Source organism: Semicossyphus pulcher, unplaced genomic scaffold (assembly GCF_022749685.1).
Source record: "Semicossyphus pulcher isolate SPU_LCO1_2020_fin unplaced genomic scaffold, fSemPul1.0.p SCAF_5, whole genome shotgun sequence".
Taxonomy (NCBI): Eukaryota; Metazoa; Chordata; class Actinopteri; order Labriformes; family Labridae; genus Semicossyphus; species Semicossyphus pulcher.
The window spans coordinates 16,610,738-16,633,378 of NW_027211726.1; the positions used below are offsets into that span (position 1 = coordinate 16,610,738).

Genomic DNA, 22,641 nt, shown 5'->3' on the forward strand with positions numbered 1-22,641 from the left:
TGCAGTTATTGTTCGCTGATTAAGGCGATTAGGAAGGGGCCCTTCTGTTTGACCGGTGTTTACATGTGGCTTATGTAACTATTGTGAACTTAGCGGCTGCTTCTGGTGCATGTGTGGGAAAAATCACTTCAAAGTGTAACATCTGAACTTTGACTTACAATGTCAAGTGTTACACCTTTAAATCAGGGTGAAGAGGGACACTGTGAGCGCCCTGCATCTCTCTGCATACTTCATTTTCTGCTCCACCATAATTACCGCTCTGCCTTTAAAGATTTAGGTCGGATAAGGATAAGAAGCAGTCTGATCTCGCAGGAGCTCAGCAGTCTCCGGCCAAATAACTCGTGACTCTATTGTTAATCGCTTGCCCTTTGTAGCACAGAAAGCTTTTCCAGTAGAAATTAGATTAGTGGTGTTTGTATTGTCCTGTTTGGGTGCATTGTGGGTAAACATTGGATGGATCGCCTCTGCTCCTAAAACAATGCTCCTGGTGAAAAATTGTAAAAGTGTGTTTGGCTATAAATCAGGCGCCCTAATAGAGCATTTACAGTTTGTTAGACCAGTGCTGCCCTCTTGTGGCTATTTGAGAAAACAACACAAACCTCACACTAACACTAGCTCGTTGATTTTCAACCTCAGTCCTATCATGCTATTGTGGGGAGCAAATCCCATTATGGTAGAAAAAAAACACACATTCACTCTGTGCCTTTGGAGGACGCTTTCTGCTTCTCCAATGGGCCCTGGAAAACCTCCGCCAGGCCATGAAAATCACGTCATCTGGTGGAGGCCAGGGAGCTTGCTAAACTACACTTCCTCAATGTATGACGCCCGCCTCTGATGTCATGTCTCGTTCAAAACCGACAGCAGATTTTTTTAGACGATCCACCGGTATATTCTCGTCGTATTTCGGATTCTGTACCGCTCTGAGCCGTTGCCTGCAGTGAAAATTGTAGTATTTCACTCCAGCGTCCCTCGCTGGGCTGTTCCTTTCAGAGGGAGGGGCGCAATGCACGCTGGGTGTTGTAGGAATGTAGAATGAGCGAAACCACGAGCTGTTTGTACAACTTTCTCTACAGCTATGGCGCCAATTTCAAATATTACTGCCTGTATCGATTACAGAGAACACCAGCTTTGATTGAGCTTTTTCCAGGGGCGAACCGCTCCTTTAAATGAGTCACACATTATGATCTTACCTTTTAGATAAATGCTACTATTAAAGCAATGTAAATGTGGCTCTCGTAGTGTGATGCATCTACCTGGAAACACAGCAGGAGGCTGACTTGCTGTCTTATCTCTTGGCGTGCTGTTGCATTTCTCTCCTGCCTCCCTGCCTACAGTCCACTCACTGCTAAGCTGCTTAATTCGCCTACAATAACACAATGAAAACAAAGTTAAACTCTTGATGACACAAACTCAGAAAAACATACAATAATTCTTAGACAAGTTTTTATTTTTTCTCACAAACAAAGTTTGTTTACAAAAAGGAACGTCAAAAATAAAACTGTACCTATCTATTGCATGTCATGCTGGCAGTTTGAACTACATGCAAAAACAACAACAATAAGAACATTGATAATTATTACTGTACAAAAAAAAATACGGGGAAGATATGAGGTCAAACATCAAAAGTAAAACAGAGAGTTCTATAAAAAGGTTTCAAGTCATGAGACTGAAACCAGCAGGGCAGAGAGGGATGTGTGAAACTGCATAAGGGCAGAGAAGAGACTTCCTGCTTTAAAGACAGGGGGGGTGGAAAAAAGGAAACTGCAGACACATCCTCACATACACAGTTAATCTATACAGTTTGAAGCCCTTAAAACATGCTTCATTGTCAACGTGAAAAAACAACACCGAAGAGAAACTACATGAAAAATGATCGTTGAACCTCATAACCTCATCTGGAGATCCCTTAGATTGACTTGCTGTAAAAATATCTGAGGTATATGGCTTCGTTTCATCCGTCAACTACATGAGAAACAATAAAGAAGGTATGATTTATTTTTCTAGAAGGAAAGCAGCAGGTGAAGGATCCCATGGCTGTCTTCAACCTCAGATATGCCAGGAGCAGGTCAAGTGACAGAGACACTTTTCCAATTCATTTCCAAATAGAGAGCAACATACAGGAGCCAGGAATAAAACACACACTTTTTTATGTTAAAAAAATCTTTGAAGTCGGACATGAGATAAGAGGATCGAGACTGGAGGCGAGGACTGTGGAGGGAGTACAAAAAGAGCCTAAACATGGATGCGATTTACCGTGACTGTAAAAGAGTCAATTTAGTGTCCCTTTGGCTTTTTGTTCAGTGTACTAAATTTATTACCAAAATAAGATTTACAAGATTTCAGGTCCTTCAGCTATCCGAGCAGGGCGTGAAATCAAGGGTATCGAGCGTCTGTAGTTGAAGTTGGTGTCATCACATGGGCTGGTGTGTGTGTGTGCGTTGTGTGTGTGCGTGCGTGTGGAGAAAGGGTTCCTGGCCGGGCTCAGTCGGTGGTGACCTGCGTGACCTGTGCGTCAGCTGTCTGGTTGGTGGACTGAATGAACATCGGTTGGGTCAGCTCTTGTCCTGCCGGCATCGTCACCTGCTGAATCTGATACAACTGCTGTAAAACAGAGAGAGGCAGACAGAGAGGGTGAAGGTGTGTGTGTGTAGCAGACATCCAACTACATGGTTTTAGACGGCCTTCGGGCTGTTACAAGGACCTTTGCAGGTTGTTTCGAAGATCGGAACTTTTATCTACTAGTAATTCTGATCAGAAACACACTTAAAGTTTTCTGTCTGATGATATTTGTCTGTTAGTCACACTAAAGCGAGATGTCAATGAGGTTTTCCTGGTTGTATTAAGGTTAAATTAGATGCATTTTTCTAAAAGATTCATAATACCAGATGGTGTGTATATGACCCAATTTACTAGTTAAAATCCATAGATATGCTAACAGATAATTAAGATGTGCTAACAATACTAAAAAGCCAGAATAAAAGACACCTGCCAGCAAATATAAGACACAAAATTTAACATTAAGCTCAAAATGCTAATGTTCTAGCTACAGCGTTGATACAACGCCAAATCCCAATCTCCACTCTCATGGACTTTGAGGCACGTTCCCGGTAAGCGTGTGAGCGTTCAGTGCTGTCCCACTGTCAGAACAACAAATGCGCGACTTTCCTTTGGTGGTTACCCAGAGTTCATAGCCAATTCGGTGACGTATAAACACTTAATGTTAACAAATGTTTGTATATAAGTAGTGTTCAATAAAGTTTGAACTTGAAAAAACAAAATCTAACCAAAGCAAGAATAGACGGTGACGGGAAGCACAAATACATTTATCTGTAAGTGACAACATGTTCTGCTAGTTCGTCACTTTTGTTGTTATTTATCACATGTGTTTGGAGATGTTTGTTTTACAGTTAAATATTAGCAAAGGATTAAAAATAACACGTTAAGGTGCAGGGTTTTGCATTTGTTACCTGTCCGTCAGTAAACTGGTTGAACTGCTGCTGTCCTTGCTGTACCTCCGCCTGTGTGATCTGAAAACCAAACAAGTTAAATTAAAAGTTAACTTGTGAACAATGATAGCACGTCATTTGTTTTATGAATGCTTTTGTTGTTGTGATTACCTGCTGGGTGTTAGCGAGAGTCTGAATCTGTCCTTGGACCACTTGCGCTCCGGAGACAGGCTGAGCTAGACGGATGTATTGTAGCTGGCCGGTGTTTAGTTGCACCTACACTCCGTGACCACAAGGGGGAGACAAAGTTTGGTTTAGAAAAAAGGTCATTGAAATGCAGAGGTCACAGCCATTTTCCTACTCTGGGAAACAAACAGGAATCATTCACTTCCCTCTGGTGATTTTTTAACTTTGTAACACACAGAATACATCACTCATTGTATCTGTTTTAACCCGAGTCTGTGCATTCAACTCCCTGACCTTTTCATCCACTGCTTGATCTTTGCTTCATCATCGATCCCTCAAATAATTTCCATCTTTTTAATCCTAAACTCAGCAATATTTCTCACCGGGATTTGCTGGATCTCTCCTGTGTTGGTGATGATCTGCTGCATGACCTGCATGGTCTGGCCTTGAGCTTGGGCTGTTTGAGCTTGTCCCTGGGCTGCAGCTTGGACAATCTGTACCTGTTGACCCTCACTCACCTGCATGGCCACAGGTGCACTCTGATGGAGAGTAAAGAGGTGGAAAAGGGAAGATAAAAGCAGAAAGACAGGGAGAGAAATAGTGACACATTAGTTGATGAACAAAAAGCACAGGCGTGGAGTTAATGATTGACACGGCAAAGCTCCAGGAAATCACTAACCTACCTGGAATAAGATTTTAACCACAATTTTAAAAATTATCAGGCAGGAAGGAAAGATGTTGGGCAAGCAGAAGTGACACAGCAGATTTTGAGACCTCTCTTTCTCGTCTGTCTGTCACACTATCTAGGAAAAGCCACCTGATCTCACGTTGCGGTCACCCCTAGCATCAGCCGTCAGAACACGACAGAGCCTCTGTACGGGGTTAGCAAACATATAAATGCACGTGTGCATGCATGTTTACCGTGATGGGTGTGCCCTGTGATTGCACCTGCACCTGCTGTAACTGCTGCATGGTGGCACCTTGCAGCATCTGATGGCCCGACAGAACAGGATGAGAGAATGAGAGAAAGACAAACAGTGAGAAAGCAGCGATCGCAACAACTTAACACATGAATGCAAGCGTGTGGCGTGAAAGCTTCGGTGCTAAAGCTGGAAAACAGAGACCTAAAAGCAGCAAAAATATAATGTTTATGAATGAGTAAGAAGCTGAGGTGACAAAAAAGAAGCAGGGGAAAAAATCATGGTGGAGTTTGGACAATGCATGTACCTCACAGTGGCATGTTAATAGAACTGTGTTTCATCAGTTCTTATGGAGAGTTGGTGACACTGAAAGCTCTGCACTGACACACATGCATTAGCAAAAGTTGAGATTTGTGACCATCAAATAATCCGTTCTTTGTATTTTATTCTAAAGCATTTCCTGCAAACACTCCACGGACCAAATCTGTTGTGACAAACATGGCATGTGCCTGATAGGTAGTGGTAGCTAATCAGCAGCAAACTTTGACACCTCATAAAGTGACTAACATTGACAAGAGGGATAGGTGTGATTAAGACAACTAAACAGATACCATTCAACATTTTTCAAATCTTTTTTTTTTTTAATAAAGACAAATTCACTTATTCCCACAAGCCCCACCTTTTAAAGTGCTACGTTGGGGCCAGTTCGCCGATTTTCAACCTCAGTCCTATCATGCTATCATGGGAAGCTAGTGCCTTTATGGTAGGCTGCAATTTGGCTCTGTGCCTTTGGAGGACGCTATCTGCTTCTCCAATGGGCCCTGGAAAACCTGGGCTAAACTACACTTCCTCAATCTAGGACGCCCGCCTTTGATGTCATGTCTCGTTCAAAATCGTCAGGTTTGAAAAGTAGACTGCAGACCAGAATATTTTTTAGATGATCCACCTGTATATTCTCGTCATATTTCGGATTCTGCACCGCTCTGAGCAATCGCCTGCAGCGAAAACGGTAGTATTTCACTCCAGCGTCTCTCGCTGGGCTGTTCCTTCCAGAGGGAGGGGCGCAATGCACGCTGGGTGTTGTAGGAATGTAGAATGGGCGAAACCACGAGCTGTTTGTACAACTTTCTCAACAGCTATGGCGCCAATTTCAAATATTATTGCTTCTATCGATTACAGAGAACACCAGCTTTGACTGACAGTGGCTTTTTCCAGGGGAGAATTGCTCCTTTAATAGCCTACAATGGCGTCTACGTAAGCTGAGTGTTAAACTGTGACCTCCCTGCTCTCAGCAGGGATTGCAGAGATATACGGTGCGAGTGAATCAAGCCAGGTCTAAATGAGTATGACAGCTCAGCTAAAGGCAGTCTGCTGAAGCAGCATCAAGCACCACAGCAGGCCCGGACCGACGGCTACATGACGTGCAGAGACAAGGCTGGCAGCAGAAGTAGCAGGAAGGAGATCATTAGAAAGAGGGATATTGGAAAGACGTCCCTAAATATGCATGTTTGGTGGTGAAAGCACTCAAGAGCACCTAATATTCTTTTTCTTTATGTGATTTTTCGTGCAAATAGATAGTGTTTTTGATGTGTGTGTGCATGAGACTTAGTTCAATTAAGGATAAGGATAAGAGTATGAAAAGTAACCTTTGATCAGGGTGAGATAGAGTGCGGAAAAAATTAGTTATTTCTCTTTTTTATTTTACTAATAAAACATTAAAATGTTAGAGGCTATGATAATAAAAATAGACAGTCTGATAACCTTAGTTTTGATCACTTATAGAGGGGTATTTTTGTGTTTCTGTCCATAAACATTTAATTGCAATTTCACGTAAGTTCAGAGGAGAATAATCTGCTTAGCAACCCGTGTTTTTTCTGCAGTCTCAGAGAGAGGGAGGGGGAGCATGTGTGCAGTATTGTTCCAGTATGTTTTATGAGGGTTAGTTACTCCTGCTGGTGGAGAGCGGTCAGCTACTGAATGCGAGCTAAGACTAATATTAATAAAGCCAGGTGTAACAAGCCTTTTGTGGCGAGAATCCCAGGATTGGGTGGAGTTGAAAATGCATGATTTAAACCACTGGGAAGAAGAAATCCATCTGGTGTTGCACAAAGTTCAGTCGTGGAGGTTAGATTTCATGGCTTCTTTTGATCTTTGTCATTTGCAGTAAAAAAAAACCTCTCTGCCTGAGTGGTACCTGTCCCTGCTGCGGCTGTGCGATGATGATCTGTCCCGGCTGGATGGTCGTGGCCGCTTGTGCTCCGGCCTGCTGGACCTGTTGCGTCCCCTGCACCTGCACGGCTCCGGGCTGCTGGGCCAGAGTGAAGTAGTACTGCACCGGCTCGGCTGGAGCTACCGACTGACGCATCTCCTCCTGAAAATAACGGACACAGACATTGAAGAAAGGCCTATCAGTCCATTACATCTCCATGAATTATTTTTGCAGGTGTAACGGTAGAGGAGGTCAGCGCTGATAAATAACTGATGGGACGGGCCGGGGAAGAGTAATGTAATCTTGACATAAGATCCATTACAGGCAAACATGCAGGTCAATAGCATTGACTGAAGGCCTGAGGGCCTGCTGGGCTGAACATGATGATGTTTTAATTCTCGAAAAGTTACATACAATAACATTATTTAACATTCCTGACTCTAGAGGTACACTAAAACTAATGTGACAGTTATTGATTTATGTAAACGCTGCCTCTGTCCGTCTTCTCCCACTAAAGTGCAGCGTCAGAGTTTGTAGGGATTCACTCAGCACAGTTCAGCAGGTTAGATGTTGCAGATATGGAGGGCTTGAACTCAGCTCTGACTGTAATCAGATCATCACTAGTAAACACTGACCTGTGCCGTCCTGCTGAATAACAGACCACTGAGCAATCAGGAGGCAGCGTTAAATTTGTTAATGAAAATTATGACGATAAATGTTCGTCAACCATGATGTCTCCATGAAGAGACGTAAAGCTAAAAATAGATCTTTGATAATAAAAACTGTGACGACACGTGTGGCAAGACGGACTAAAACATTCCACGTCATTTCCCCCCACTGTGTGTCTAATCTGTCTGTCAAAGGACAAACAATGTATTTGTCTAACTGATTAGATTGGTTGAGGGGCGTAAAGAGCCTGCTGAATCCGGCCCAGCCATACAGGTGAGGATGTCCCAAAGCAGCAGCTTGACAACAACGCACACAAAACGAACGTGGGTATGAACTTTCTCTGTTAACCCAGGCCTTCTGCTTCAGGCTTTGTGCGCTAAAAGTAATGACTTTGACTAAAACTGGGCTCAAACGTTTTGAGTTTTGGTCGACTAAAACTATAAAGGGTAAAAAAGAATAAAGTGTGACTAAAACGAAGCATTTTCATCTTAAGACTAAATTTAAACTAGCAGCCAAAGTTAACACTTTTAGGAGGGCTTCATCTTGATGAGGTTTCTCCATCACCAGAAGCGTAAACACCCCTCTCCCAGCTCCATGACAACACAGCTGAGAGTGTAGGATGTTTACATGTCTGGAGACAGTCTACGTGACAACAAATTTAAATATCTCACTCCTCCATCTGGTATTCTACATTTGTGTTCAGCACATCAATCTCCTGCTCGAGCTAAACTTCAACCTAATATGCTTTAATATTCCCTGCGACTAATGATACAAACGAGGGTCATCGCTGGGTGAGTGTTGGCTGTCAGAGGCAATGAGATGCTGCAAACATCCGACTGAAAGCCCTTACAGTCCAAACTCCAGCTTCCAGTCAAGGATGTTTACAGCACTTCCAATTTGCCAACAAGTGGAAAAGGACTCGAGATGAAGAGAGATTTTTTTTTCGAACTTTAAACTATTTCCCACCTTAGAAGAAACCTGCTGTCACTGTGCAGGTAATGAGAGCATCTTAGCAGTGTGTGCTTTCCTACCTGCCGCTTAGGAGGCTTCAGGTCGTCCCGGGGAACGATGTCAATCAGGAAGTCAAACTGGTCAAACTTTGTTATCGCCATGGCGATGTCATTCCTCTGTAAACACAAGAGACGCAGTGAGGAGGTCAGGCTTTAATTATGCTAATGCAATATATGCAGCAGCCTATATATAACCGCGCCTCATGGCCTGAGGTCGACTCTCCCAAAATAGCCTCATGAGAGGCGACTGTGGAACAAAAATAAAGTTCCCGGTAGTACTGTGACACGTGTGTGCTTTGATAACTGAGCTCAAAGGAGGAGAGGGCGGAAACGACTAGTCAACAGAAAATTAATCAGCAACTATTTTTATAACAGTTAATTCAAGTAAAATTTGCTGAACATTCGCTCCTCCCAGCCTAATTGTTGTTGTTTTATAAGGTTTATTAAATAACTTCTGGTTTTGGAGAGTTGGTCGTACAAAAAGGCATCTTCAATACGACATCTACGTCTCAGGGAAACTTAATATTTTACAATTTATTGCAAAAAATATTGACTCAAATGAGAACACAACATTTTGTGACTAAGGGTAACAGGATTAATAAAAAAACACCCCCCAGCTTCACAATCATAAAGCTGGGTGCGCATGCTGTGTGGCAATAAACAGGACTGACTCTCCTCCCTTCATGAGCACAGGCTCTGCTGCGATACCCCTTCCTATATCCACAGCAGTGTGCTGTCTCTGTGGAATTTTCCACAGGATATTGGCTGTCAGGACCCCCCATTGTGGCCCTCCCTGCACTAGAGGCTATTTATAGGAGCTTGATTAATATCTGGCAACACCAGGTCACATCTACACTTGTTCTATTGATGAGCGTTGCTATAGCGATCCCAACCGGCGTGCCCTCTTCACAATAGGCTCTGCGAGGGTACCGCTTTAACTCACTTAGGCAGAAGAAAATCACATATTCACGAGGTCACACGTAGCTAATGCGTCATCAGCGGTGTAAAATGTAATTAACATGTAAACCTGCACGTAAATTAAGTTTCTATTTAAAGCAAGAGAGGAGGAGGGGTTCATGCTTTGAAAACGAGGATAAGTGGACAACAGCACTTCCAAAGTAGGTCCTCGATTTAAGACGAACTGTGAGGAGAGCGATAACAATTTTTTTTTCTACCTGCGCTGGCACACACACACACACACATCCAGGGACTGCTAATCTCTCAGAGGTATGTGAATGGATAAAGTGGACTTAAGGGCTTTCATGTTCTGCTCCACAGTTTTCCCCCTTTTGACGTTCAGGTGAGACAAGCTCCTGTCTGATTTTCCCAACTTTCCCAGCTACCTTTCACCCCCCAACCCCACATCATTCCAGAGTCCATCTTATTTAAGTTCAGGACAGTAGAGGAGGCAAAATGGCACCAGAGGGAAAAGTGGGTCAAAGGCACCCGACTGGCTTTGCTTTCAAAGTCAATGGAGGGAGAAGGAACTCAACAGAGGGAGAGTCCTCAAGGGGATGCTGGTATGGGGCCTCTGCTTGTTTACGCACACAGACACAGAGACTCTGCGAATCAAAAGCAACAAACCAAATGATGCAAGGGTGCGGGAGAAGAAGAAAATAATTGAAGAGATGGACAAGACGAAGTTGAATTATTACAGCAGAAGGATGAACGAGAAGACCAGATGAAGGTAGGATCTCTGTCAAACAAGAAAGACATAAAGGATAAGAAAAGAGTTCACACATCCCTGAGAGAGTTTCTGACCTGTAGCGTGCGCCTCTTGTTGTCCTCCGTGTGGATCCAGGCTCTGAGGGTGAGCTCTGTGATGAAGATCTGAGCCGCCTTGGCAAACAGGACGGGAGCCTCTGCACTGATCATCTGCAGGGGAAGAGATGGAGTTAGAACTGGTTTAAAAAAAAAACGCCCACGGACTATCAAACATCAATCACATATCAGCTACAACATGAATCACTCAGGACCGGAGCAACAAATCGCCGTGTTACATTCACAGGTGCTGCAAAATAAGAGGGACTGCATTCATGCGTTTAAAAGAAAGAGCACATAATCATTAGTTTAGATGCTAATGTGGGAGCTCAAAACACAACTCAAACTGAACTTTATCGCTTTGCAGGAGAATGTCATTATTAGTCACCACAACACTTGAACAGTTCTAGTCTTTTCATAGCAGCAGTGAGGGACAAACAATGGGTTAAAGGTAACTAACAGAGCCTCTTCAGTTGTAAAACCGCTGCTCTGCAAGCCTGTAGCGGAAATTTACTCTTCAAGTCAGACAGCATTAAACCAAGCAATAATACGTTATGTAGTATGTGGACATGAATGTGCAGCTTTAATGTACATGATAAGACTGTGAGAACGCCGCACTGCTCACAGGAACACGCAGTGAAAGCTGCTGCGTCACGGCTGACAGAAGGGTCTTGTCTTCAGTTATGTTAGTGATCTGCTGATCTCTTTACCACTTTAAGCTGCTGCTTAACTAAGGGCATAGTGCTCTTGACACGACACATTGAAGCCACACACACACACATATACACGTTTCAGGGCTTTCTCTTGATGACCTGGCGTTATGGGAGAAAGGAGTCACCTCCTCCTTTTACCTTAACTGTCAAACTGCAACTAGCAGATGTTGGGGGATTGGCAGGTTCTTCTCTACTACTGCTGGACTGAATTATAGCTGATCTGTGCTGGAATCAGGTGTAATTATGTTATAAAACAAAAAAAACAAATATTTTTTTTGCTGTTTGAAATAAAACAAAAGTTGCAGAAATACTGAAAAAAATACGGCTACAATCTTTGCTACGTGAAGCCCCCTCATAAAAACAGCTGCATTCTTCTTCTGATGCATGCTGCAAAAGGTGTTATGAAAAGTTCTGTTAGTTCACTTAACGATGCTTCTTTATTCCTGTATACACACGCCTATATGTTTTGTTATCAACAGACACTGCTAAATGTGGATGAGCTGATAATATTCTTTCATTATAAAAAACAGGCCGTTCACAGCCACTAAACAATCGGAGCACAAAAAGACACAATCAGGTTATTTGGTAGAATACACAAAATTCACGTTCATTCTAAGTCTGGCTTTAAAGGGGACATATTTTAGCAATGCGGTCAGTTTTATATTATTGTAATGTGTTTTTTCATTTTAGAAATTGTGTACATATTTTAATTTAATTACTTTTCCGAGCCTCTCCTTCCTCCTGAAACGAACAAGCCGTTTTGCCCTAAAAGGTCAGACCGTAGCCACGATTGGCTGACAGTATTTGGAGCGACTGCGTAGCCCCTGCGGCCGCACTGCACTGTCACTCCAAAGTTGGAGAAAACATGGCTGCTCTAGGATCGCTTATTCGGCCTAATATGTACGAGCCAGAATCGCCAGGAGGTATCGGAATGGTAAGTTGAAATCCTGACAACGACTTTACTAACAAGCTGGTGCAAGAAGGCAGCCTGAGGTGAATGACGGTGAATGACGAGTGGCCAATTTCAGCTAAACAAAGGTTCTATGTAGAAACCTGCAGCTGTTCTGAACGGCCCATTTCAGAGGCGACCTTTTTAAACATGTCATTCTGGAAAAACACGGAATTATGCAGTTTTCAATATTAACAATAAACACCCAAACATGTGAAACCCATCAAAATATGAGAATATCCATTTAAAAGAAATTGAAATAATCAAAGTTAAATCTAACAATGGAAGTGAATAAAATGTATTTAGAAGAACTGATTGTAGGACCATTTCCTTGTGCTGGTGTGTTACGTAGCTCTCACCTTCACATCCTCATCCAGCTTCATGATTTTTTTGATTCGGGCCAGAGGTAACTCCTGCACGCGGAAATCCTTCTGAAAAAAAGGGATGTGTGGTCAGTTGTAGACACAGACTAGGGCACAAAAAAAACTTGTGTGCTTTAGTATTAGCATGTGTTTATATTTAAAGAGGGGGCATTATGCTGTTTGACACTTTAAGACGTATAATGTTTGATGTTGGATGTTGAGACGAAACGTAGGTGAAGTTTCAAATCTGTAGGTAAAAGTATGTTCAGTCTGCAGGCTGCTGTGAACGGCAGGTTTCAGACAGTTTTTTCTACACGCTGAACTTTGTGATGTCACAGCAGGCTTCGGAGAGCTGGCCAATCAGAAAATAGTGGGCTTGTAGGGTCGGGGTTTCTTAAAGGGACTCTGACTGAGTGGTTTCAGGCAGATGCTGTATGAGGGCCTGCACAGAGCACCAGTGTGAGAAAAATGTTCAACTGTAAATGATGCTAAGCTACTCCACAGGTATCAGAGAAATATAAACCTTGAAATGAGCACAATACCCCCCCTTTAAAACCATAAAAACCACTGAATCTTTGTGTAACTCTGGTTGGTATGTGTGTGTGTGTGTGTGTGTGGCGGTGTAGGTGGACGAAGCGTACCACAGTGAGGTTCCTGATCTCCTCCATGACACGAGGCCAGAAGGACTGCAGGGTCTGCTGGGCATCGCTGCCTCCGGCTCCAAACGCATCTGCGGACATCTTCTACTCTGCTGTAACAAGTAAAGACAGAGCAACATGTTAGTTATTAAAAATAGAGGTGATTTGACGCTTTAGACACCAAGAGTACAGTCACACCATGCCAGGCCCGTGCTGCCCAGAGTGCTTCCTGTATGTCAGAACCACACATACTCTCAGAGCCTACAATTATAAGACGATAAAATCTAAAATAGAGCCTCGAAAGGCTTCTATTCTTGTTCTTGTGGGATGTTGACATGAAAAAAAAAACCCAACACCAGCCAGGCAGCACACTCCTTAATCATGAATGGCTCTATCACCTTGAGCCGTGGTGGCAGCTCCTCTGCAAACACAAGCAAGTCATGTGCAAGTTGGACGCTGCTTGTGACCTCAGGCACTGAGGACAGGGCTGAAGCAACACATCCTAGAGTTACATGTGTGTTTGCATCAACTGCATTCCTCAGTGTGAATGCACAAAGGCACCAAAAGTAGTAAAGTGAAATAAAGCAACTGTTCCACACATGCACGGAGACAGAAAGTGCTTCTACGAGGGGTCTGACGGTTTGAAAGAGGATCCAGCAGGTTACTATGGCATGCCAGGAATCTGCTGGGGGAATATTGGCCTGCCTGTCTGAGCATGCAGCGCTTGGAGTGTCTGGATCGCACTCTCCCTTTTTTTCCTTACCTCGGTGAAAAGATTTGGCAGAAGGGAGAAGAAAAAGAGAGACACAGGGGTGAGGGAGGGGGCGAACAAGAGATGAGTGTGTGGAGCTACTCAAGAGAGACGGGGGGTTTGTGTGTGTATGTGTGTGTTGCTGAGGGAGGGGTAGTGCCTTGTCCAGTTCAGCATTAATCCAGCGCTAAGACAAAGTGCCAAAGGCTTTAACAGGGGGAGGTAAGAGGGACGGACAGGGCCGCCGTCAGACTGCTGTGCGAACTAGCAATGTGGGTCAAACAAGACAGAAAGAGGGAGATGGAGAGCGAAAGAGAGAGACTTGACAGAACAAAGAAAGAGTGTAAGAAGAGAGGGGGGGCTCTTCTTTATCTTCTCTTTCTTTGAATGGCTCCAGCTCTGGTCCAGCTAAAGACAGCCGCTCACCCCATCACCCCGACTCCAAAACTCTATCCCTAGCTGGGGGCGATTGTTCGGACTTTGGGTCCTCTTCGGCTGCCTTATTCAAACCACTTAAGCGCGGTTGTAAATATTTTACACGGATAAATCACTAATTCAGAAAGCAGGCCCTTTACCTGATTGATTTTTGACAGGAGAGATTGCTTCCCTGGCAGTTGTGGAAGTTACTGAATAATAAAGAAGAAGCCCTGCTGCATCCTGCGATCTGTCATTCAGTTTTGGACAGAGTGTAGCCTAAATCAATGAGACAGAATGGCAGCAGGAGGGGGGGGCGGCTTTATATAAATCAATCAGGCTGCTTGTAGCGATGGCATGCCAGCCCAGTGATTGACCTTGACTGTGTCTCCCCTTCTCTGCCTGACGCTCCAGTGTCCAGTTGCATTTCAAGGTTGATTGAAATCCTGCAGTCACTAGAACAATCCCAGAATTCCACTGGGCAGGAAATGACTGATGGGGATTGTAGTTTTTTTTCTCCTCCGCCTGATGAGGAAATTGACCTCTGCGAGTTCTTTCGTGGCCTTGCAACACGTTAAACCGTGCAAGCTGTGAGAAACGCTTTCTCCGTCTGACCTCCACTTGATCTTGTGATAATTCTGCACAAAACAGCTCTGTGTATCCGTCTGCAAGCTTGTGTGGTTGTGTGATAAAAAACAATAATTAGGCATCAGGCTAACGACGATGGTAGCAACTTTGTGGCCTACAGGAAACAGAAGAGGAAAGGAGCGAGGACCTCAGGTCTCTTAAACCTTTTCTTAAAACAAAGGTGTTGCATACACCCCCCCCCTCACACACACACACAGCGACGCACAAACCACAGCAGCACAAGGGAGGGAGGGGGAGAGAGAGAGAGAGAGAAGAAATGAGAAAGAAAGTGTGGCTGCATGAGTGAGGGGAAAAAGTGAACCAGAACATATGTGTGAGAGAAAAGAAGAAGGGCGTATCAACACGCTAGCGTGCTCTACCTACAATATACCAATATTAGCATATTTCCCAAGGCTTTGCATCAATGGAAAGTTTGCGTGGGAGCCGGCCGATGTCTGACACACGAGCGCAGAGCATAATGCCTTCTGCTGACTTCTGCAACACCTTCTATGGTCTGGGTCTAGACAAGTCAAACAAACACTGGGAGCGGGGCCGTGCACCGCACAAAGAAAATCAATTGCGAAACTCCCCGAAAGCTAATAAATGTCAACTTTATAAAGTTGTAAAAAGGTCTGGAGGCTGATGCAGAAAGGCCCGCTCTCAGAATGGCTTATTTTATCTGCAGTGATAAGCACTATTTGCGTCTGTATTTCAGGGCCTCCAATCTATAGTATGCTTTGAAGTGCTTTTAAATGAGAAATCTGTACGAAAGAAATGGTTAAAGCTCGGTAAGTCACGCTTAATAGTGTCTGCAAATAAAATGAATGCATTGTACTTGCATGTGATATTCTGGATGATGTGTTAAAGCTGCTACTGTATGCTCTATATAAAGGTATATTGTGTTTTTGCGCGGTGCATCTCTCCTCTTCCCTGCGGGTCTGTTGTCCTTCATCGGGTCATCGAGACAAAGAGATGCCGGTGTTGGATTTCCTACCAACTCTGCTGTGTTTGTGTGTTTATGTGTGTGTGTGTGTGTGTGTGTGTGTGTGTGATGTCCCCTCTTTGTCGTCTTTGTCCGACACAGCAGCTTGCTCTTCCTCCTTCAGCCACTCTGCATCTCTCTTCCTGTCTCTTCTCCAGTACTTCCCATCTCTCTCTGTCACTCCCGGGTGTGTGTTTCTCTCCTGTTCTGTCTTACTTACTTTCACCTGATCCCCCTCCCCGCCCCTTCTTCCAACTTCTCTCAGAAAGTCAATGCCGCTCCGCTTGCAGCAGCTGAATCAGCGCTAATGCTATTCGGCCGGCCCCGGTCCTGCGTCTCTCCTATCGCGTTCTCCCTCCCTCCCTCCCCATCTCGCTCGCTCATTGGCACGTCACATCAAGTGGCCACTCACAGCAGCATCAGCGACTCGCTCCAACTGTGACATCACACCACTTTACATGAGCCTTCAATTCCTATCCAAATGAACCTGATAGCAGCGAGGCAGAGAGGTAAAAGACCGGAAAAACAACATGATAGTATCATTTAGCCATCTGCCTATTCATTTGCTCTTTAAGATAAGTAAGGAGGCAAGAAAAGGGCAAAGAGGCAGCACAAAACTTTCAAACACAGCACAAAGGCAATAAGTGCATCTGACAGTTTGCGTAAATTGAGCTTAATTTTGCTGCGAGTTTGATCTGTAATGAGGCTAAGCAGTTTAGGACGACCTGCAGGCCGATTTGAGGCACAACTTTTCCCCGAGGTGTGTTGGTATCACACTGTCGTTGCAGTGCTGAATCTCATCCCAGATCTTTGCCTGAAGCAGAGCTGACACGTCACATTGATGCAGATGTGCACGGAGAGGACCACCTGACCTGCACATGAGGAAAGAGGCGCATGTGTAAATGTGTCTAAATCTGCAGAAAGCTTGTATGTGTGAAATTCAATCTCACAGCCCGGTGTAATTATCTGCAGAGCTTGATGGATGTGGGGTTCTTAAGACTAATACAAATAGTGATTACAGAGGGAGAAAATTATAGAGGTTTACTAATATGACAGACGATACAGGCTCGTGATTTAACGAGCTGGAAAGATAATTGAGCGTTTCTATGTGAATTGTGCACCAAAAAAATACATCAATATGAGGGTGCAAAGAATATTATATACATTATATTATGTATCAGCGCAGAATGAAAGCATACACGGCAAATTTATCGGCCTGATATTATCAGTAAACCAATATATCGGTCAAGCTCTAATTATCACTGTAGCCACTTAACTTTATATTTAGGGATGCACGATATCGGATTTTTTGCCGATATCCGATATGCAGATATTTTTCAACCCTTTTTGCCGATTTCGATACCGATATATTAGGCACATGATTTTTTCCACCTGATTGCAGAGAACATCAAGTCTCCCCTGTAGTGCAACAGATATCATGCTGATTCTTATTGTAGCGGTCCACTGGCAGATGCAGAAATAACATAATACAGTGTTTTTTAAATGTACACATTCACTGGGCAATATAAGAAAACTACTTAAACTTAGGTTATGTACAAAATGCCATATTTACATGTTTGTAACATTTTTTTTAATTTTTTTTTAGGGAATCATCGAGCATTTAGGCAGAATTTTTTTCCTAAGTTTTATAAGCAGAAAATATCGGCAGAAAATATCGGCAAAAAAATAAACGTAATCCTACATTGACCTAACTTATCATTCAAAAAAGAATACATACATTTTAGGTCAAACAGAGACGACCCAGAACACGACGACTACTGTTTTTACACAACTGTCAATAATTGATTTTTTAAAATACAGCTTAGGTCATCTTAGGTGGTTTTAAATCCAACATAATTTTATGCAAAGCCTCTTTTAATGTAAGCATGTTTAGTCATATAACTTTAAAAGGTATGGATAAAGGTGAAAAAGCATCAGTGATGTTGAGAAATGATAGATGGAGGAGGTAACACAAGAGAAATAGAGGATTTATCCCCCTTTACAATGACCTTAGATTAACCTCACACATTGTTCCTCTACATGGTCACCAACAGTTCAAGCTGTTATCAGGTTGTACAAATAGCACACATGTATCCACATGAACTGGTTACCGCCGTGTTTCACTCCAAATGATGAAACCAACAGAAAGACGAGTCGTGTTTTTTGATATGTGGTGTTGATGTGTGTTGCTACACTGACTTCAGCAAGAGGTCACTTATCCACATGCTGCTGTGTGAAACTGATGCAGAGTGTGCAGATCAGCAGGAAGGTCACTAAAGGTTAAAGTCTGCTGGTTTTAACTTGTCTCCTAAGCAGAAAAATAAAGGCAAGTGTGTTTGCACAACATGCACGAACATAAAGCAGGATTGGACGGTTTGTATCTGATGTTTCACAGTCAGTGCGTCTCTTGTATTCTGATTCACATAACACAGGTAACAAATGTCATTAAGGCAAACAGTCATTTAAAATGATGGTCATAAATTGTAAATTGTATTTACTAACTGAACTATTAAAGTCTCCCCTTGATGAACCCAATGCCAAATACCACAAAGAAACAAGCTGGCACAGCGACAGCATGCAGGGTAAATGATCTACTCAGGCAAAACAAAAAACAAGAAGTTCTCAGCCAGGAATTACAGATTAACTACTGGAACATTTTCACAGATGTTGGTGCAAATGTTTGGTGATTTACAAAAAAAACAAAACAGACAGGGTTATAATTATGCACGCGCTCACTGTGACCTACAGCGAAACGTCCCATCGGCATCGCCGGACCGAGCCGGCCAACCAAGCAGCCCTGCAAACTTTGCCCTTGGTTCTGCTTCAAGCCAACTCCAGGAAGTGCTAGTCACTGATCTCCCAAGGTCATTCAACAGAGGAGAGAGAGAAACCAGAGAGGGAGGAGGGAGAGATGAAAGAGAGGAGGGGAGGGAGAGGGGGAGGATAGAAAAAGGACAGGTTTTTCAACTTTCACTGCAGCACTTAAGTGACCCCAGTGGTTCAGGCTTTTCACTGTCTATGAAGCTAAATAAAAACATCACATACTGTACATGTCAGCCACGTTCTGTATCCCCCTTTGGGTTTCGCTTCCCCTGCGTCCTCTCATCTGCCTCTACATGTTTCCTTCTCAGTGCTGACGGAGAGAGACTGCAGGAGCCAATCTCACATTCCTGTGACCTTCATCCACTGCTAGGCCCAGTCTCTGGCGTCAAAGTGGGCAGGGCTAAAGCTACCTGCATATTACACGCTGGAGCACAGCTGACTCCCCCCTGGCTGCCCACACACTCTTTAGTGACAGTGTACACATGCAAAAACACATTGGGGGGGGGGGGAGACAAGGGCAAAAGAGTGAACGCTCAGTGGTAGTGGTCACCTTAGCGATAAGCTGAAAGGCCAAGCTGTGTCAAAGTGGTTTGTGTGTTTGTGTACATTCTCCTTCATGCGATGTAGCTACATTACAATACGGAGCACAAATTATATTCAAATCTCATGCAGACAGCAGCCAACCCTGGGATTTGGCAGCAAGGGCTTCAACTTAAGAGTTATTTTTAGTCTCCCTCTCTCAATCTCTCGCACTCTCTCTCTCTCTCTCTCTCTCTTTCCCCAACGGGACTTTGTTTTGTCAAAGGCACCAATGGAAACTTTCAATTAGGGAACAAGGGAGGGGAGAGAAAGGGAGTCGGAGGCAAGTGAGAGAAGAGGCGCCCTCCAAAGATTCCATCAGAAGAGATCAGATCAAACTATTAGCCTCCTCTGCCCCTGAAGCTGACAGGCTGACAGCCTGTCCCATCTGGGCGTCTGGCACTGTCGGGGTGGGGGCCTGGGGGGTCCTGAGGTCACTGCAACCAGCTGCACCTCCACCCCTGGGGACCCCTGACACCAACAGTGACAGAAACACAGAGAGATACTCTCTCAGAGACCTACAACAAATATGCTTCTAACATGGATGTCATCTTTGCAGCGCTCTTCTGCGTCACCGTCTGACGCTGGCGTGTAAACAAGGACGTTCGTTGGTCCGGACTAGCACCGGGAGCAAAAGCAGCTACAGGCCGCAACGATATCAACACCAACAAGACACTGAAGTGCATCTGAGCTGAGAGTCTCACAGCCATTCACTTACATGAAGTCAAGAGCAGGGCACTGAGATGATGTGTGTCTGTGTGCACGGTGGTCCAAAGTCAAAACACAACAAGTGAAAGCTACAAAGAAACACACTTTGCTCTAGATTGTTACTTTGCGAATGAAAAGAAAAGCATGCATGAAGAACAATTAAACTTTTATAAAATTAAAATCTATTCTGTTGAAAGCATCAATGTACTGAAGAGACAACTGAAGGACATGGATGAGAGATACACACACGCACACGCACACACACAAAACACACCGCTCCAATCCTCCAAGGAGAGTACTACAGGACAGGAAGGGGAGGGGGATTGAGGACGGCAGCAAAGGACAGACACTGTCTCATCACTGCAGAGCATGATGGAGAGAGAGACGTCAGAAAGTGATCAGAGTCGAACTATTTAATCAGGAACTTAAAGCCTAACCAACTTGACAGGTCTCCTCTCGATGTGCGTGCTTTCAGCGGTCAAACTTACCCCTGTGCCCTTCATGGTGAGCGGTCTGCCCTGTCCGAGCAGAGCAGAGCAGGGGAAACAGATAGCCCTGTCCCAGTCTCCTTGAGAGCGGCAGCAGCAGCAGCAGGAAGAAGAGGCACAGAGGTTGACAGAAAAACTCTCTCAGTGTTCCTCCACTTCCTCCGGTCCCCTGATCGTATCAACAGACAAAAGGCACTCTGGCTCCGCTGGACGGCTTTTTAAAAAGGACTCTCAGCCTGGACATACAGAGAGGAGCAAGCCCCCCTTCCTCCACCCCTCCCCCCCTTCTCTTTTCCACTCTCCCTTTACACATTGCCCTGTCTCCTTCAGCAGCCCCCCAACGTCCTCCTCCTGCCCAAACATCCAACACCGTCTCTGACCAAGTCCTCTCAACTCACTGACCTTCTCTCTTTCTGTCTTTTTTTTTTTTTTTTTACTCTCTCACCCCTCTGCCTGTCTCTCTCTCTCTAGCCTGTGACCCGCGCGTTTGTCTTTGAGCTGACCCCTGGCCCGGCGCAGAGAAGAGGGCGAAGGGGAGGGATAGAAAGCCAGCACAGCAGCAGGCAACAGCAGGCAAACAGGACAGCGGCAACTCCCGACTCACAGACAAAAATCTCCAGCCTCCTTCCCCTTTAACATTCAGGAGTAATCAATCTAGCATGCTACATGATACTCAAACCCCGCCTCCCTGCCGGCTCCCACCTCACTCTGACACATGCAGCCAATGAGAAAACAAGGTCCTCCTTAGCTATTGGACGCTGCACACACCAGTCAGCTCTGACACATCCCCCTGCTCCTCCTCTTTCCTCCGCCCGGCCCCCTTTTACCGACAGCCAACTTCCTGCTCTAAGTTACCTTGAGCTGCAGGATAGGGGTCAGGGGAAAGAAAAGAGGAAGAGAGAGTAGAGAGGAGAATTGGCGAAAAAGAGCAAATAAAGTTGTGGAAAGCTCCTCGAGGGAGTGTGTGAGCGTGTGCTAGTGGTGGCTTGCCTCGGCATTGTTTGTCCTCAGGCGGTCCCTGGCTCTCCTGCTGCCGGACGGATGAGAAAGGCTCCACGGGCTGCTCTCTGACAACTGCTCTCTGCTTATTTACAATGTCAAACTAAATGTCTCCCTCGGCCCCGCCTCCTCTGCGCCGCTATAGGCTGACAGGGCGGTGATGCAAGCAGCCGGGCTGGCCCTCACTGGCCGAGGCAAGTGCCAGAATAGATGCCGCATGTTGCATCCACATGATTTAAAGTACAAAAGCATACTAGGCAGACTCGCTGTCTCATACGTGCGCACAGGTAGGCATGCACATCCACACACATACACGTTTTGTCCTTGCTTTCTCATTCATCCTTGCTCACAGTCAGAGGTATACGCTGCAACATCTAGCCTCTAAGCAGCCCATTTATTATCATGATCTTCATTGTACTGTTCAATATGCTCTAAAGGTCTACATGCATGGTCACTCATTATACGCTTAGAATAAGGATAAATAGACTCATGGGGACACTTAGTTATGCAACTAACCGCAGCCACAACATTAATCCAGTGAAATCCTAATTAAGGTATCAATCAAAAACTAGTTGCTGGAGAAGAGATCATTGCAGAGGCTTTATACGAAATCAGCTGACTAGTGAGCACGCAGGGAAGAGAGTGCATTTTTTGTTTATTTGTGGATAAACAAGACTCGAGAGATATGGGTGCAAGTCTGTAAACAAGGACATTGTTGTCTTGACCCCAAAAAACGACGCTCACAGCAACTTCCACAATCAAAGCGGCATCAAAAAAAACCAACATGTCAGCAATGTCACACAATGCCCTTCTTGTTAACTCTGCTGGTTATATGTGCAGATTTTCGACACAGTAACCTTTACTTAAGAGCACCAAGGCAGGACTGCGCATGTGCACAACTCAATAACGCTGCAGCATAATGTACCACCAACTAATTCCACATCTAATATGCAAACTCATTTAGACAAATAAAGACAATAAAGTGTCTAGAAGAGACAGAAATGGAATGTGTGATGTTAACTGAGTATCTGCCAGGGTAGCCTCGAGCTTGTGTGTTATGCAAACGATGGCGGCGTAAGCTGCACAATGCTAAAGATCCCAGCTGTGAGGAGAAACACAACAAGCTAAAGAGAAGAATAAAGAGAGGAAACCTGTCCCATCAATGAAAAACCTAGAGGGGGAGGGGAACCGGAAGGATGGAGAAGGACAGAGAGGAGAGTTTTTACAGGATGGGAGGGGTTGAACAAGAGGAGAGAGGACGAGAGCACCAGATAGAGACTCAAGAGAAACATCGCTAAATGTTCCCTTTTCTATTTTTGTGAGGACTATGGGGACAAGAGCAGGTACTACAGCCATCCAGTTAATGATTAGATGGGAGCTGCACAAAGATTAATCTCTCCAGCATGG

The 22,641-nt window shown here is 44.5% G+C and overlaps 1 protein-coding gene across 4 annotated transcripts; it reads right to left on the reverse strand.

Moving 5' to 3' along the window:
- Positions 1–1,429: 1,429 nt before the first annotated feature.
- On the reverse strand, positions 1,430–21,352 carry nfyc (nuclear transcription factor Y, gamma). Of its 4 annotated transcripts, none has more exons than XM_069681450.1 (11): positions 21,226–21,352; positions 12,867–12,976; positions 12,223–12,291; positions 10,202–10,315; positions 8,462–8,557; positions 6,747–6,923; positions 4,554–4,622; positions 4,016–4,171; positions 3,618–3,722; positions 3,468–3,527; positions 1,430–2,601 (listed from the first exon to the last, which is right to left on the reverse strand). In XM_069681450.1, the coding sequence occupies exons 2-11, from the start codon at positions 12,963–12,965 to the stop codon at positions 2,482–2,484; spliced, it is 1,065 nt and encodes a 354-aa protein (XP_069537551.1). In that variant the 5' UTR covers positions 12,966–12,976; positions 21,226–21,352; the 3' UTR covers positions 1,430–2,481. The 4 variants fall into 4 exon arrangements, with proteins under 4 accessions (XP_069537551.1, XP_069537550.1, XP_069537553.1 ...); XM_069681449.1 differs by having other exon boundaries at positions 12,223–12,294; XM_069681452.1 differs by lacking the exon at positions 4,554–4,622 and having other exon boundaries at positions 21,226–21,350.
- Between the last annotated feature and the right edge of the window lie 1,289 nt (positions 21,353–22,641).

Excerpts from the sequence above, each read along its gene's own strand:
- nfyc (XM_069681449.1), bottom strand. The coding sequence starts at position 12,965 with ATGTCCGCAGATGCGTTTGGAGCCGGAGGCAGCGATGCCCAGCAGACC. Across the intron at positions 8,558-10,201 it reads ACAAGAGGCGCACGCTACAG|AGGAATGACATCGCCATGGC; the intron begins GTCAGAAACTCT and ends TTGTGTTTACAG. Across the intron at positions 4,172-4,553 it reads CACAGGGCACACCCATCACG|AGTGCACCTGTGGCCATGCA; the intron begins GTAAACATGCAT and ends ACTCTCCATCAG.